Below are 15,752 nucleotides of genomic sequence, written 5' to 3' on the forward strand. Positions count from 1 at the left end.
AGTTTTTAAAATACATATACTTTTATAACTATAAATTACTATCTGAAAGGTTTTCATAATAAAGGTTTAGGATTTATATAGTTAATTTATGACCATTTTTGTGGTATTTTTGAAGTCAGTATTCACATTCCCCCCCCCCCCCAAAAAAAGTCATAATAGGTAAAATGGGTTTTTTTAAAAGTACACATAAGTTTGTTTGTATCTTTTTCTCCTTGGGAATCTGGAATAAGAAAACTAAAGACAGCAAAATGTATTTGTCTTGAGACTTTTCCAAAGCCGGCAAGCACTTGACTAATTAGAAGCCAACTTCCATTCTTAAAGGGAAAACTCAGATTCCTGATCTTGGGTTTTCTTTCTAAAGAGGGTTACATAAGCTTTTCTTGCACACCCATTTGTTCATTAAACAGCATTTACTGAACACCTACTGAGTGCCTGACACTGTGCTTGCCTTTGAGGAAAGAAAGGAACTGAGGCAGGCCCAACTCCTACCCTGTCAGGCTGGCCGAGACTTCATGAACAACAGCACAACCAGTATCACTTTCAGCTGAAAGGCTCAAAAACCAGATAGTTAAGAGATTTTGGACCCTGGGGCCATACTACAGAGATCCACATCCAGGTTCTCCTATTTACCAGCTGTGTAAATTTACACACAAGCTGTGTGACTTAGGATAAGTGTCTGAACTTCTCTGTGCCTCAGGTGTTCCTGTCTGCAAAGTGGGAACCAAAATTGCATCTACCTCGTAAAGTCGTTATGAGGACAACATGGGTTAATCTGTGTGAAGCATGTAGAACAGTGCCTGGCATGAGGTCAGTACTCATTGAGTTGTTGTTATTATTACCTGAGCATGTGATGCATGGTAAAGAGAAAGGCTAATGAGACTGGGGTCGGTGTGGATTCCTCTGATTGAATGATAGTCACCCCTGAGAGGGAACCATTATTTCCCATATACTGCTGATACGGAAACTGAGGTTGAAAGAGTCCAGATGTGTACTGAAGGATTAACTCAGCAGACCTGGGTTGTCCAAATCCTGTACATTCCAAAGAAAGGTTTTCTTGCTCACCTCTGGGAGGTACCCTCTAAACCCTTGGAATGTCCTACCTGATAAGAGTGTCCCTATTTACCTGCATCTTGGGCTATGACAGATAGTCTATGCAAACAATATGATTTATGGTGAGGGACCCTGGGCCACACAGTATCAGCTTGAAGGACTAGAGACTAAGGTCAGCCACACAGATGGTCGGTCATGTCTACATGACCAACCCCAAATAAAAACCCTGAACACAAAGGCTTGAGTGAGCCCCCTAGTTGGAAATACATCATACATGTTGCTATACACCACTGAATTAAGTACTGTCCATGAGACTCCACTGAGAGAGGGTAACTGGAAGCTCGTGACTAGTCTCTCTTGGACTCTATGTGCCTGTTCTGTTTGATTTTAATCTGTATCCTTTTGCTGTAATCATGTACACTGAACTGTAACCATGTTACACTGAACTGAGGGTGGTCTTGGGAATCCCCAACTATCCCAGGAGAGTGACTTGCCCAAAGTGATGGAGCTAACAAGTGGTGGGCCTGGGATCCAAGTCCAGGTCATTAGGAATAGTCGAAAAAAATAGCAGGGATGTGTAGGTGACACTTACAGGATGTGGTGACATTTGATGATGGAAGGGGCTACATAAATAAATAAATTTCTCTACCAAATATTTACTGAGCAAATACGATGTGCTGAGTGTCAGTCCAGGCACTGAGGAGAGCAAATAAGATACAGCACAGAGTGGGCGGAGACAGTCAGCAAACTAAAGATGAATAAATATAAAGAAGATGATTTCAGGTGTGTAGGAAAACTAACAATACACACGAAGCAGTTTCTCTGTGACAGGCACAATTCTAAGCATTAACTCTTTCAATCCTTACAAAAAACTCTGTAAAACATATACCATTATCATCATCCCCCTTTTTCAAATGGGAAAACTGAGGCACAGAGAGGTTACCTGGTGTCACCCAGGTAGTAATCAATAGAGCTGGGATTTGAACCCAAGCAGCTTGGGCCCAGGGTCCATGTCCCTGACTAGTATACCCCATGGCCTTCACAAAAGTGATCAAACAGGTCTGAGTCAGAGGCTTCTGGCTTGAGGCACACAGTTGATGGCAGTGCATTTGTGGAGACAGAGAAGCCCAGGGAGGAGCAGATTTTGAGGGCCCAAATGAGTACAGGTGTCTTCTCAGATACACGAATCAGTGGCACTGGGATGCATTTACCATAGATGGTGAATTTCACAAATGTTAACATCAGAATGCACGCCACTTGCTACTTCCCACCCAGACCTCTTCCTATATGTGAGAACATCCTTCCTTTTTCATGTGATCAGAATGATAGTATCTCCAGACTGTCCTTAAGAAAAAATTAAGGGAATAAAAATAAAAGCTAAATAGCTAACACATATAGGGGTTCCTACTTTGTAGGCACCACTTACACACACACAAACACTCCATAATGTAATCCTCGCACAACCCTAGAACCCTATAAGGTAGTACCTATTATTATCCCCATTCTACAGATGAACAAACTCAGAGAAGTAACATGTTCAGTGTCCCACAGCCAGTAATTGGCATAGCCAGAAGGTATATAGAAAGCTTTTAGGATATCAATATAAAGTTACCAGCTGTGACCCCCAAAATGGCTGGTCTCATATAAAAATAGGCTATACAGCATAGACAATATTCCCTTTGGGAGCCATAAAGAGATAGAAAAGCTGAAACTGAGGTGCAGAGACCTGTGTAACTACAGAGCAAGGGAAACATGAGACCCATATTCAAACAGGACTTTGGGAGAGCCCAGCTGAAACAGCTCCCTGTAAGCTATAGCTTTTGCCATTTGCCAAGTAATTGTGGCTGTCCCCCTCCTGGGCACTTAGTAGTATTGCACCTCCATGCGCCCTTGCAGGTAGGCAGTGTCATGTGACTTGCTTTGGCCAATAAGTGTAAGCGAAAGTGATTTCGTCCGTCTCTTCTGGGCAGAAGCCTTACCAACCCTCCCTGACACACATGGTAATTATGTTGGGATGGATGCCCATCCTCCTGGGTCCCCAAATGACTCAGATAAGTGGTACTCTCCCGACATCTCAGTGACCATGTAGGTGGCCAAGAAATAAACTTCAATGAATTAAGCCACTGAGATTTGAAAGCTGGTTGTTACTATAGCAAAACCCAGGCCATCATGACTGACAGTCTTAAGATACCCTATCACTTACCCACTAATCTTTCATGAGAGAAACAAATGGGTTTAGTACATTGAGATTATTGCCTATTTTTCATCTTCTTATTTATTTATTTATTTATTTTTTAAAATGACTGGTAAGGGGATCCTAACCCTTGACTTGGTGTTGTCAGCACTGCACTCTCCCAAGTGAACTAACCGGCCATCCCTATACAGGGATCCGAACCCATGGCCTTGGTGTTATCAACGCCACACCCTCCCAAGTGAGGCACGGGCCAGCCCCATATTCTTTTTTAAGATAAATTATTTGAATGTGCAAAATTTCACACGGTCCAAAAGTCAAATAATATAAAGCTATACATAAAAGGTCTTACTCCCACTTCTTTAATCATCCCATTCCCATTCGCTATTCCTACACCAATCCACATTTCTGGGTATTCTTCTGGAGTTTCTTTATGTGAATACAAGCAAGCACATCTATAATTCTTATTGTCTCCATAACACAGCATACTATGTACACTGTTTTGCACCTTGCTTTTCTTAAATGTGTCTGAGAAGTGCAGCCTTGTAACACCAAGGTCAAGGGTTCAGATCCCCGTACCAGCCAGCTGCCAAAAAAGGGGGGAAAAAAAGTGTCTGAGAGATCTTTCCAGATAGTTCGTAGAGTTGTTCTCATTCTTTTTTTAGAGCTGCATAGTATTCCATGGACGGATGTACTACAAGTTATATAACCATTACCCATTGGTGGAGTTTTAGTTGTTTCCAATCTGTTGCTTTCATGAGTCACAATGATTAACCTTGAACATGTCATTCCACAGCTGTGCAACTATGTGAGTGCTTTTGACATTGTGATAGATATTGCCAAATTTCCCTCCCTTAAGATGGAACCAGTTTACCATCAAGTATTCTTAAAAGGAGCACACTCAGATCAATGTTCATCATTCTCAGAAGGCAAAGCATACATATAAGAGAAAGCTACAACATTTCTGTGCAAGGTCTCTCTCTGTCCAAAGTCTTCTTGATTCTGGTTGCACTGGAGCCTGCCACAAATGAGGTCATGGAGGTGTGATTGGACCCCATAGCCCACCATCACTGCCTCAGGGCAGGTTATAAAAGGTCTTAACAACTCCCTGAGTAAAGCAGCCACTCTCTCTTGCCCACGAATTGTGCCCTGTGGCTTTCAGGCACACCATTCTTGTCTGACCCTCTCTCAAGACCAAGAGAGCCACCCAAAATGACAGACACTCATCTTTCCAAAGCAATGACTCCTTTGGAAGACTACTGGGAAGTGGAAAGAATGGTATCTGATTGTTGCTCAGCCTATTCTTGGGACAAGAATAAAGAACTCTTTATTATGTTATTAATACATTAATAATACAGAACTACTTCAATAGATCTAATAAGTGAAAAACCTAGGTGAAACTTCTGTGTAAAAGTGATGGCTTGAGCATACCTCTCTAATTTCACTCTTTCCTGAACCTCAGGTACACCTACAGAAAAAAGCTTTTTTTTTTTTTTGACAGGGGCAATAGGAAAGGAGCTAACAGGTATAAAATTTTGGAAGCTGGAAAGCAGATGGATAAGCTGACCCCACCCCCAAAAAAACTATGAATCCTAAGCCAGCAATTGAAGAACACTAAGAATCAATAGCAGTGTCCTCAAAAGGAATTGTCAATACCAGGCGGTGTGGGGAAGTTTAAATAAAGACTAGTTGAGGGCTGTTTAAGTAGCAGCTAGATCTCTAAATCCCATGTTTTCCCTCTCTTCATACCCCTCCCCTCCCCCCAAGACTGGAGATTTATTAGGTAGACAGCATAAAACGGAAAGGGTCCGCTGCCCTTGGAGTCATGAGAAAGGGGAGAATCGGAATCCCAAATGGGGACTGAGTGCATCTTGCTGACTGACTGCCAGCTTTCCAGCCCTCTTCCCCGATGTGGCTCCCAGAAACTGGCAGCCCTGCCTTTACCCCCCAGACAAGAGGTTGGAGGAGTTTTCTAAGGGGGATTTGACCAGTCCCAGGGGAAGAACAAATCATGCTGACACCTGGCACTCCCCAGCATATAAAGCAAGATGCAAAACAGTGTATTATGCCACCTTGCTGGGTGGTGGGGTGGAGAGTGAAAAGAGGAAATAAGGTTAAAAATACAGACATGCAAACTTATCTGTATATGTATAGAGCTGTGCTGTCCAATACAGAAGCCACTAGCCAAATAGGGCTGTTTATTTTTTTTAAAAAAAGATGACTGGTAAGGGGATCTTAACCCTTGACTTTGTGTTGTCAGCACCACACTCTCCTAAGTGAGCAAACCAGCCATCCCTATATAGGGATCAGAACCCTTGGCCTTGGTGTTATCAGCACCACACTCTCCCAAGTGAGCCACGGGCCGGCCCTCAGATAGGGCTGTTTAAATATCAATTAATTAAATTAAAATTTCAGTTCCTCAGTCATACTAGTCATATTTCAAGTATTCAACAGCCACATGAGGCCAGTGGCTACTGTACCAGACAACACAGATAAGGAACATTTCTATCATCGCAGAAAGTTCCACTGGACAGTCTGGACCAAAGAATAGATATATAAGCAACTGGTAGCTCTGGTGAACTCTAAGGAGGAGACCTGGGAGACAAGAGGTGACAGGGGGCTTTTCACTTCATACACTTTCAATTTAGAACCATGTGAAAGTGTGACATATTCAAAAAGTAAATGTTTAAATGTTTTTTAAAAAGGAATAACCTTTCATTGGTCTCTTGGTTTTCTAGAACCTCTTCAGCCAAACTTGGTTTAGCCTAAATTCCATGACAGCCTCCAAAATGAAAGTTAAAAGGACAATTCCTTTCCATGAAAGGCTTTAATTTATGAATGGGCTGCTTCACACAGGAGCAATCCTGTAGAGGATGCTTCTAGGGAAGAACAGCTGAGGCTTACTTATTTCATGGTAAACAGTGAACAACAGTTACTAGCTCAGTCAGTGAAGACCAGTGGAGTAGGGAGTGCATGTGTGTGAACCCCCATTTTACAGAGCTGCAAACTGACTTGGGTGGGGCCCTCAACCTTTCAGAGGCTGGAACTGGTGGTGAGGGGCCCAAGCCTCAATTACAAATTGAGGAATAGCACAGGGGTGAAGACCATGGGCCTATATTCAGACTGTGTTGGTACAAAGCCCAGCTCTGTCATTAAGTCACTGTGTGACCTCAGGCCAGTTACTTGGCCTCTCTGTGCTCGAATTTCTTTGTCTGTAAAATGGGGATGAGAATGGTGGACTCCTTTTTCATAGGGCTCTGGTGAGATTTCAATATATAATATGTAAAGCACTTAGGGTAGTGGCTGGCACATAGTAAGTACTTGATAAAAGTTAGCTAAAATTATTACCAATATTATGTGTGAATTGGGGCTGGTCTTCAGTTGGCTTGAATCAGGGCTGGTTACTGAGCATGAGATGGAGATGGGGAGAGTGCTCCAGACCTGAATCCAGAGAGTGGGTTCACATCTCAGCTATACCCTGAGTTGGGATCTCTTCCATGCATGAGTCAAAGGCACAGACAGATGGAGAAACCAGTTTTCTCCCCTTCTTGTCTTTCTTTCTTCTTTTTTTTAACTTTAAGTTCACTCCAAACCAGAAATTGGATCAAAGAAGCAGAAAAATACCTCATAGAGGAGCAGCATCTTCACTGTTCCTCCAACACACCAAGCTTGCTTCAGCCTCTGGTCCTTTGCACTGGCTGTTCCCTCTGCCTGGAACTCACTTCCCTCTGTCAACAGATTGGGAGTCCCTTCCCTCTATTCCATCTCCTCTGCTTCACCGTCATCTCCTTAAAGAAGCCTTCTGTGACCACTCAAAATACCAACCTTATAACTGTCCCTCTCCAACCACTCACCTAATTCTTCTTTATGATACTCATCACTCCATCACGTTATGGAACACATAGCACCCTCCCTTCTCATTTTCTTTTTGTTGTTGTTTTTTGTTTGTCTTTTTGGTGGCTGCCCGGTGTGGGGATCTGAACCTTTAACCTTTGAGTTATAACACTGTGCTCTAACCAATTGAGCTAACCAGCCAGCCCCTTCTTGTTCTTGATCTTGGTGATAGGTTCAGGGGTGTTTTCACCTTGTGAACATTCATCAAACTATATACTTATTATCTGTGTATTTTCTATGTGTGTAGTTCAATTAAAAAAAATATTTCAATATTATCACTTCAGCTCCTCTTCTTCCAAGCATCCAACCCTACTGGCAATACATCATATTTGGATGTGTTTGTCCTACTAGAAACTGCGAGGTAGTTCTAGCAATTACCTCTCCAAGATAGAGAACAGCCATAACTGGGTATTTAAATTTCAATTAATTAAAATAAGACAAATTCAGTTTTTATCAAGTGCTCAATAGCCACATGTGGCTGGAGACTACCATTCTGGGATTTCCAACCTGGCAGGAAGTTCGATAGACTGCACTAGAATGTGAGTTCTCTGAGGGCAGGGACAATGTGCGTCTTGTTTGCTGCTGCATCCCCAATGCCTCAGCCAGTACTCATTAAATGAATGAATGTATAGATAAGTAAAGAAAAGGAATAAAGGGATGAATGGGCAGCTGAATGAAAGAATGAATGACCTGAGAGTCTTCAGTGTGGCCCTCCCCCATCCCCCTCTGCCTCTCCCGAGACCCCACCTTGGCCTCCGGGTCAGTGCGGAAGAGCCCCTCGAGCACATGCAGGGCATCCAGGACGCCATGGTCACGGCCCTTGCAGTAGGAGAGCAGGCGGTGCACATCGGCTGGGGCCACGAACTGCTTGGAGATCTTGTTGGTGGTGCGCACTGGCAGGCAGGCATTGGCTAACAGGTGGCCTGGGCGGAAGTAGTAGGCAAACTCGAGAGGGCAGGCTGGGTGTGAGTGGGTCAGCTGGCACTCTGTCACCACTAGGCGGTCTCGCAGTGGGCTCAGCTTGACGATGATGAAAGCTGGGCAGCCGGGTTGAGGGGGCCTGTGGGAAGAACGAGCAACGCTGCCATCACATCACTCGGCTTCCCTCTTCTTCCTTTCCTCTTTCTTATTTTTATTTATTTATTTTTTTTTATTAAGAATTGTTTCAAGCATAGAGAAGAGTAGAGGGCCTTAAGAATATGCCAGCTGTGTGACCTTGGGCAAGTCACTTCAAGTCTCTGTGTCTCAGTTTCCCTATACGTTAAAAGGAAAGTAATCATCATCATATCTTCCTCATAGGATTGTTGTGAGGATGACAAGAGTTGATATACATAAAGCACTTTTAAAAAACAACTGGAACATGGTATGTGTTTGCTAAAATTCTGTACCCACCACCCCTGGCTCTATCGAAAGTGAATGTTTTATTATAAATACCTCAAAAAAATTTCAAAAATAAAACGTTTCAGATAGTCCTGTATGTGCTTCTGGGTTAGCAATGACGACATCACAAATTGAAGCCATCTGTGAATCCGACCCTAACAAATACCCCTCCTTCCCCTGTTCTCAGAGGCAGCCACTACCAAAATTGTGCATTTAGCATTCCTGCATGTTTGTAGACACCTATAAACCACAGAATGTACATTCCTATGTTTTAAAACTTTGTATATGCAAAGAGGTTCTCAAACTTATGAGCCATCAAGGAAGTAAATTAAAATCCTAAGGAAATACCACTACACAATAGCGGAATGACCAAATAAATGAGACTGATAACATCAAGCGTTGATAAAGATGTGGAGCAACTGTAACTCTCACACATCACTGAAGGGAGTGTAAAATGGCACAACCATTTTGAAAAACTGTGTGGCAGTGTCTACTAAACCTGATCCTGGGCTGACTGGTTAGCTCAGTTGGTTAGTGTCGTGCTGATAACACAAAGGTCCAGGGTTCGATCCCTATACCAGCCTGCCACCAAAATGAAGAAAGAAAGCTGATCCTATGCCTCTCCTGTGACCCAATGATTCTACTTAAGATAAATGCCTGCATATGGGCACCTAAAGACATGTACTAGGATGATCATAGCAGCACTATACATACTAGCCAAATACTTGAAACCCAAATATCCACATTAGAACAAGAAAACAAGTTGTGAAATATGAGGGTAATTCAAAAAGTTTGTGGAAGAACAAAATTAAGGCAGGTTGATTAGATCAACTGGTTAGACCACAGACTTGTAACACCAAGGTCAAGGGTTCAGATGCCTATACTGGCCAGTAGCCAAAAAACAAGAAAAAGAGAATTAAAAGATAATATGAATCTTCCCATAGACTTTTTTTTAAGTATCTTCATATTCCTAATATAAAATACTAATCAACAATAATAATGAACAAATCACTATCATCTCCAAAAACATGAACAAATCTCACAAACATGCTGTGTGAAAGAAGCCAGACACAAAAGAGAGCCCACGATATGATTTCCATTTACATAAAGTTCAACAACAAAGTTAATCTGTGCTGTTAGGGGAATAGATAGTAGTTACTCTTGAGAGGTTAACCCTATGAGGGGGCATGAAAGGGCTTCTTGCGACTGGATGTGTTCTGTTTCTTATTCTGAGTGCTGGTTACATGTGCATTTCATTTTGGGAAAATTCATCATGTAGCATACATAGGATGTGTGCACTTCTCTGGAAGTACATTACACTTTTGAAATGTTCACACAGAAAACCTTTGTTTTCTAGCACTGTAGTAGGAAAATAATGGCTCCCCAAAATGTGCACATCCTAGTCACTGGAACTGTACATATGTTGCTTTACAGGACAAAAGGGACTCTGCAGGTGTGATTAAGGATCTTCAGACAAGGAGATTCTGGATTATCTGGGTAAGTAAAATGGAGAGAGTGAAGCAAGAGGATCAAAATCAGAGAGAGATTGAAAGATGTTACTCTGCTGGCTTTGAAAATGGAGAAAGAGGCCTTGAGCCAAACTGGAACATGGGTGGTCTCTAGAAGCTAGAAAAGGTAAGAAAGCAGAGGGTCTCCCTAGAGCCTCCAGAAGAAATGCAGCCATGCCAAGAACTTGACAATAGCCCATTAAGACCCATATTGGATTTGTGATCTCCAGAACTGTACGAAAGTTGATAAAAATCACTTTTTGTCAGACCTCAAAAAAATAGGGCTGGGAAAGACACAAAAGAAGGGACTCATACTTGCTTTTCCAAGATAAGAACTGTCTCCAAGGACTTTCTAAAAATATCACAAGAAATACCTTCACATCCTTTACCCATTTCCTCCTTGCACAGCTTGCACATTTTATATTTATGCATATATTTTTATGACAAGGTTTATCACTAGCCATTCTCTAGAACTGCAGTAACTCAGATAAAATGCTCTGAAAGAACACTTGCCCAGTAACAGCATCTCCACCAATGAACTGATGACAAATCTGGCTTTGAGCCTCTGAAACCAATGAACTCTGTTTCCAAGCAGCCTATGTGAACCTCTCCCTTTTGCCAATAAAAGCTTTCTCTTACCCTTCCCTCACCAGACGCACCCCATGACTTGCCACAGCTGCATGTTCTGAGTTATAATCCTCTTTTTTTATTCCTGAATAAATTCAACATAGTTGGAGACATTTTTCTCTAATTTTTTTTTGACAACTGTGAGATAATAAACTTGTGTTGCTTTAAGATACTATGTTTGTGGTAATTTGTTACAATGGTAATAGGAGACTAATACAAGCATCACACTCTACATATCCTTTCACAGCTTGCTTTTTCACTCATCAGAATTTCAAGACTTTCAGTTTCATTCCTTTTACTTGCTGCCTAATGTTCCATCCCACAACTCTGCCAACTATTATGACATTTCCAGTTCTCCCTTCTTATAAACAATGCTTTAATGAATATTTTCTTATACATCTCTTCATGTGTGTGAACAAGAGTTTATGTAGGAGAGTGGTTCTCAAACTGCAGCCATAGTACATTACATGAAATCAATTTAGACAGTTACAACCAGCATTGTAAAAAATGAAACAGGGTAGGAAAAAAACCAGACTGTATTTCTCTGATAGTAATATTTAAATTGGCATCTGCTTTCTGAAAGCAGGGTTTCTCTATGGGACAGTGATAGCATTTTTTGGTATGGGGTTTTATGTTTACAGAGCAGGGGTCATCAAACTTTTATTGTAGTCAGATAGTAATATGTTGCTGCTATATTACAAACACAGCCATAGATAATATGTAAATAAATGGGTGTGGCTGCATTCTAATAAAACTTTATTTATAAAAATGGGCTGCAGTTTGGATTTGGCCCAAACGCTTCCTAGTTTACTGACCCTGGAACACAAACTGCCCAGGGCCTGGCATGGAGTTAAGAAGCCGTGGCTCCCAGGTAGTAAACATCCATAGCATACCCCCAAAAATGCTCTCACATTTTTTCCAAATGGCTTCTGAGAAGGGTGATTCTCCTCAGAGTCCACCCTGACAACCACGAGTATAAATACTTAACAATTTTCTTTGTTAAACCAGAAAGGAATCCTTGACACACCCCTTTTCTCCTACATGCATGAAATAAAGAAAAATGCAGGAGTCCACTAGATTTTAAAAATCTAAATAAAGAGTTTGAAAATTTTTGCCTTATTTAAAGCAACAAAAATAATGCAAATTTAGTAAACTCAAAAGCATATAAATCATTATAAATAAAATAGAAACATATAGCCACCACGGTGATATCAGGTGGAAGCAAAAGAAATTGCCAACGTGCAGCCACTTTTGACCTACCAAAGTGGCAAGTTCACGGGATTCCACCCAGTACATTTTCCTAGAATCATTCACAGGCTTTTGTGAAACTCTCTGGTTTGGCCTTTTTCACCCTAGGTATTTCAGCCCTTAGAACTGGCCCCCACTCAGGAGACGCCACATCTTCTGTGAAGCCATCTATCTTGCCAGAGAACAAAACAGCACATCCCCTCTGTGGGGTCCCAGTATCTCACATAACCATCTACTAATGCCTCAATACACCATTTTCGCAATTTCTCTCCACCTCTCTGGACCTCTAAATGTAAACTCCACATGGATAGGAATTGTCTGTTTTATCTCTCTATCCAGCACGTAGAACAGTACCTGGCCCCTGGAGGTGCTCAGTAAATATGTGGTGAGTGAACGACTGAAAGCCACTATGTAACGTAGGCACCCTGGCACCTCTCTTCTGGGACATGGCCCCCCATTCCATCACAACCACCCATCACCAAGTCCTACCCATCATGCCTTCTAAATCTCTCCAAACCACCCACTTTCTTCCATTTCCACTGCCACCTACCTACCATAAGTTCTTTCCTCCTTCATGACACATTATTCTTCCTTCTTTTTACCTAGTCAACTCCTACTCATCCTTCTGGCTGCAGAGCCAGCATCACCTCCTCCAGGAAGCCTTCCCTCACCATCCTGTAGCTAAGACAGATTCCATCACACTTTTGGGGTGAAGATATGATTGACGCCCATCTGTAATGTATGCTCCCCACTGAAACCCCAGCATCTAAGACACATACACCTTGCACATAGTAGGTGCTCAAAACAAACCTCTTGATGAATGGACAAACAGGATGGTGCCTAGAACTAAGAAATTTTTAGGGTGCCAGCATATTCAACTCTCATACTGATAATCCATGGTTGAAATAAAGATGCAGGGTGGACAGGGAGAGAAAGAAAGAGAGGGAGTGATAGGGCACTAATTAAAGGAATGGGCTTTGCAGTCAGACTTTGTGGGGGTCCAAATCCTGGTTTTCCCTCCTAGTAGCTATGTTATAATGGGAAAGTCCTTTAACCATTCTGTGCCTCAATTTTCTCATCTGGAAATTGGGGCTAATAATAATACTGGCCTCACAGGCTTGTCGAGAGGACTAAATAAGAGAATTAAATTATGTAAACTAGTTGGAAAAGGGGATGGTTCCTAGCAAACATTTAAGAAATGGTAGCTGCTATTTTCAAAACATTTTTTCTTCTTCTATAAATACCATTGATTTGATTTATTTTGCACTCCACTCACCCATTCTTGATCTTCCAGGTTTTTAAGATCTTTGTGTTTTCAGAGCTGGTGTGTATTGGGAAAGGTTAAGCAATTCTGTCCTAGAGAGGGAAGTGCTGAGAGAAAGGGAGGGAGAGAGAAACTGCAGCTGGAGAGCTGAAGGTGCAGGGATGGTGACTTGGAGGAGGTCCCTGTGCAATCACTAGAAAGGGAGAAGGAGTTGCCAGGAAGAAAGGCCTTATCCATGTTCCCTGGATCTACAGCCCCAGCCTTGTCCCTGGTTTCCCTTCTCTTTCTTCCAGACATGGACCCAGAGGGATCTTCCTATACCTAGAGCTAACCCAGCTCACAGCCCTCTGGGGCTCCCCAGCAACCCCAGGATAAAGTCCCAGCCTCTGGATTCAGTCCTCCCAGATCCAAGCCTTGACACTATTCCTGCCTCATCTCCTGCCTTTTCCCACACAGTGAGTTCTCCAGCCTCAGACCTAAGCTATCCCTGGGCTGTGACATGAAGAGGCCCTGCTTTGAGCAGCTGGAGAGGGAGTGTGGGAGAGCTCAGAAATGTGGGTCCAAGTCATTGTCCCCGAATCACCTCATCCCACCCTCGCTCCTACACTCCTCATCCAGGGACCATCCCTTTGTCCACTCAGTCACCAGGCCTGAACCCAGAGCACCATCCTTACCCCCTCTGCAGCCCTGTCCCTCCTGCCTCTGACTCTCTCTGATAGTTGTAGAGCACTTGGTACCTGCACATAGTGAGTGCCTCATGTCTGTTAAGTCAAATACTGTACATATGTAAATATACAAACAAATAAAAATCCTTCAGGGTTCTGCTCACTAGTCATCTCTTTACGAAGCCTTCCAGAACCACCCTATAAGCTCTCAGGTTGGGCTGACCACTCCCTTTTTATCCTTCACCCATTTGCCCCCACAGTCTTGCTCTCACTGCTGTGGGCCACTATTTGCAATTTTGGGGGAGGGGATGTCTTTGTCTCCTCCATTGGGTTCTAAACAGTTCAAAGGTCAAGACCAGCTCTAGGTTCCAAATGCCCACAAAGAGCATGCACATAGTATGCTCAATAAGTATTTATTAAATTGAGTTAGGTTCAAAGAGAGATTTCAGATTAGGCCTTAGCTTCTTGCAAGCTCTAATGTTCTAGGTTGCTATGTGATGATGTGACACTGTTCTACTTTCAGATCTCCAAGTCTCTGTTTCTAGAATAAGTAATGGGTGAACCAGGGAGAATAGCAATCTCACAATAAATGTTTAAATAACTACGGGTGAGAGTAACTGTTAGAGTGTGCTTACTCTGTGTTGGATGCTCTTCAGAATAATTTACATGTATTAGCTCATTTAATACTCACAAAGCCTGTCACATAGATACTATTACATCCCCCATTTTCCAAGTGAGGAAACCAAGGCCCAAAAAGGTGAAGTCATTTGCTCAACGGCACTGGCTAATCATCAGCAGAGCCCCATAGCCTTCTATAAGAGCTATAACTTAACCAGCTGCCCCATGTTCCAGGCACCAGGGCAAGTGCCCTTCTTGTGTGTGATCTCATGGTATCCTCACAATGGCCCCATGAAGCAGATACTGTAACAATCGCACTTCAGAGATGAGAAAACTGAGGCTTGGTGATATGAAGTCCATTGCCCAAAGACACCCATCCAAGAAGCAGTGGAGCCCATTCCAGGCAGCCTGAAGGCAGAGCCTGTGTTCTTAAGCACTCTGCTCTTGTCTATGGCTCCCCAACCAAGGGTCTCAAACTCACACACCTACAGGGACCAGGAAGGCAAACAAGAAGTGACAGTGCTAAGTATGAGGCAGCAGAAAGCACTGGGGTCTAGGGCAAGCCTGAGCCCTAAAGCCCCACCTAATGGAGATTGGCTGTATGACACAAGGAAACATGGTCTTGCCTCCCCCCTCTGTTTCAAGGGAAGCTAGAAACCCAACATTGTATGAGAAACAATCCTGGTTTAAAATTGGGGTCAATTAAAATACCCCTGGCCACCTGGGTGTGATTCCTGGCTCTCTTGGGTTTCTCACCTGCCCCTCCTTGTAGCATTACACAGTTGTAAGGAACTACTTGTCAGCCTTCCGGTCAGCCTCAAAGTTCCTCAAGGACAGGGATTTTTGTCTCTTGCTCGACACTCCCCCCACCACCCCAAATAAAATATCCCCAGCCTCCAACGTGGGACCTGGCCCTGTATTTACTGAATAGATGAATGAATCTTTTTCTTTATCCTGTGGCTTTCCCTGCAGTCCAGTCTTCCAGTCTTTGTTTTCTTTGTATGTGTGCAAAACCTGGTTCTCTCCTTTTCCTGGCTCTCTCTGGTGTCTCTTGCTCCCATGTCTGTGGAATTTTCTGTGACTTTTTTTTTCTGTCTCTTGATTGTATGCATGTCTATATTACTTTCTGCCTCTCTAAGGATTTTTATTAAAGTCTGTAAGTCGGGCCCACACTGTCTCTCACTCTGTGAGTGCCTTTGTCCTTCCAGCTCTGTCTCTGTCTCCCTCTCTCGGTAAGTGTAGCTCCTTGACACCCCTCCTCTCTGCAAGGTGTATTTAGTTGTCTCAGTCGGCCTCTGTCCCTCCAC

General features: G+C 42.9%; 1 protein-coding gene across 2 annotated transcripts in view; it reads right to left on the reverse strand.

The window, feature by feature from the left end:
* The window catches only part of ZSWIM9 (zinc finger SWIM-type containing 9), a 29,363-nt gene that overhangs the window by 12,116 nt on the left and 1,495 nt on the right, over positions 1 to 15,752 (reverse strand). For both annotated transcript variants that reach the window (XM_063111085.1, XM_063111086.1), the window contains exon 3: positions 7,883 to 8,195. In XM_063111085.1, the coding sequence (XP_062967155.1) occupies positions 7,883 to 8,195 (313 nt within the window). The remainder of the gene's footprint in view (positions 1 to 7,882; positions 8,196 to 15,752) is intronic.

The sequence above is a fragment of the Cynocephalus volans genome, chromosome 10, assembly GCF_027409185.1.
Source record: "Cynocephalus volans isolate mCynVol1 chromosome 10, mCynVol1.pri, whole genome shotgun sequence".
NCBI classification, from domain to species: Eukaryota; Metazoa; Chordata; class Mammalia; order Dermoptera; family Cynocephalidae; genus Cynocephalus; species Cynocephalus volans.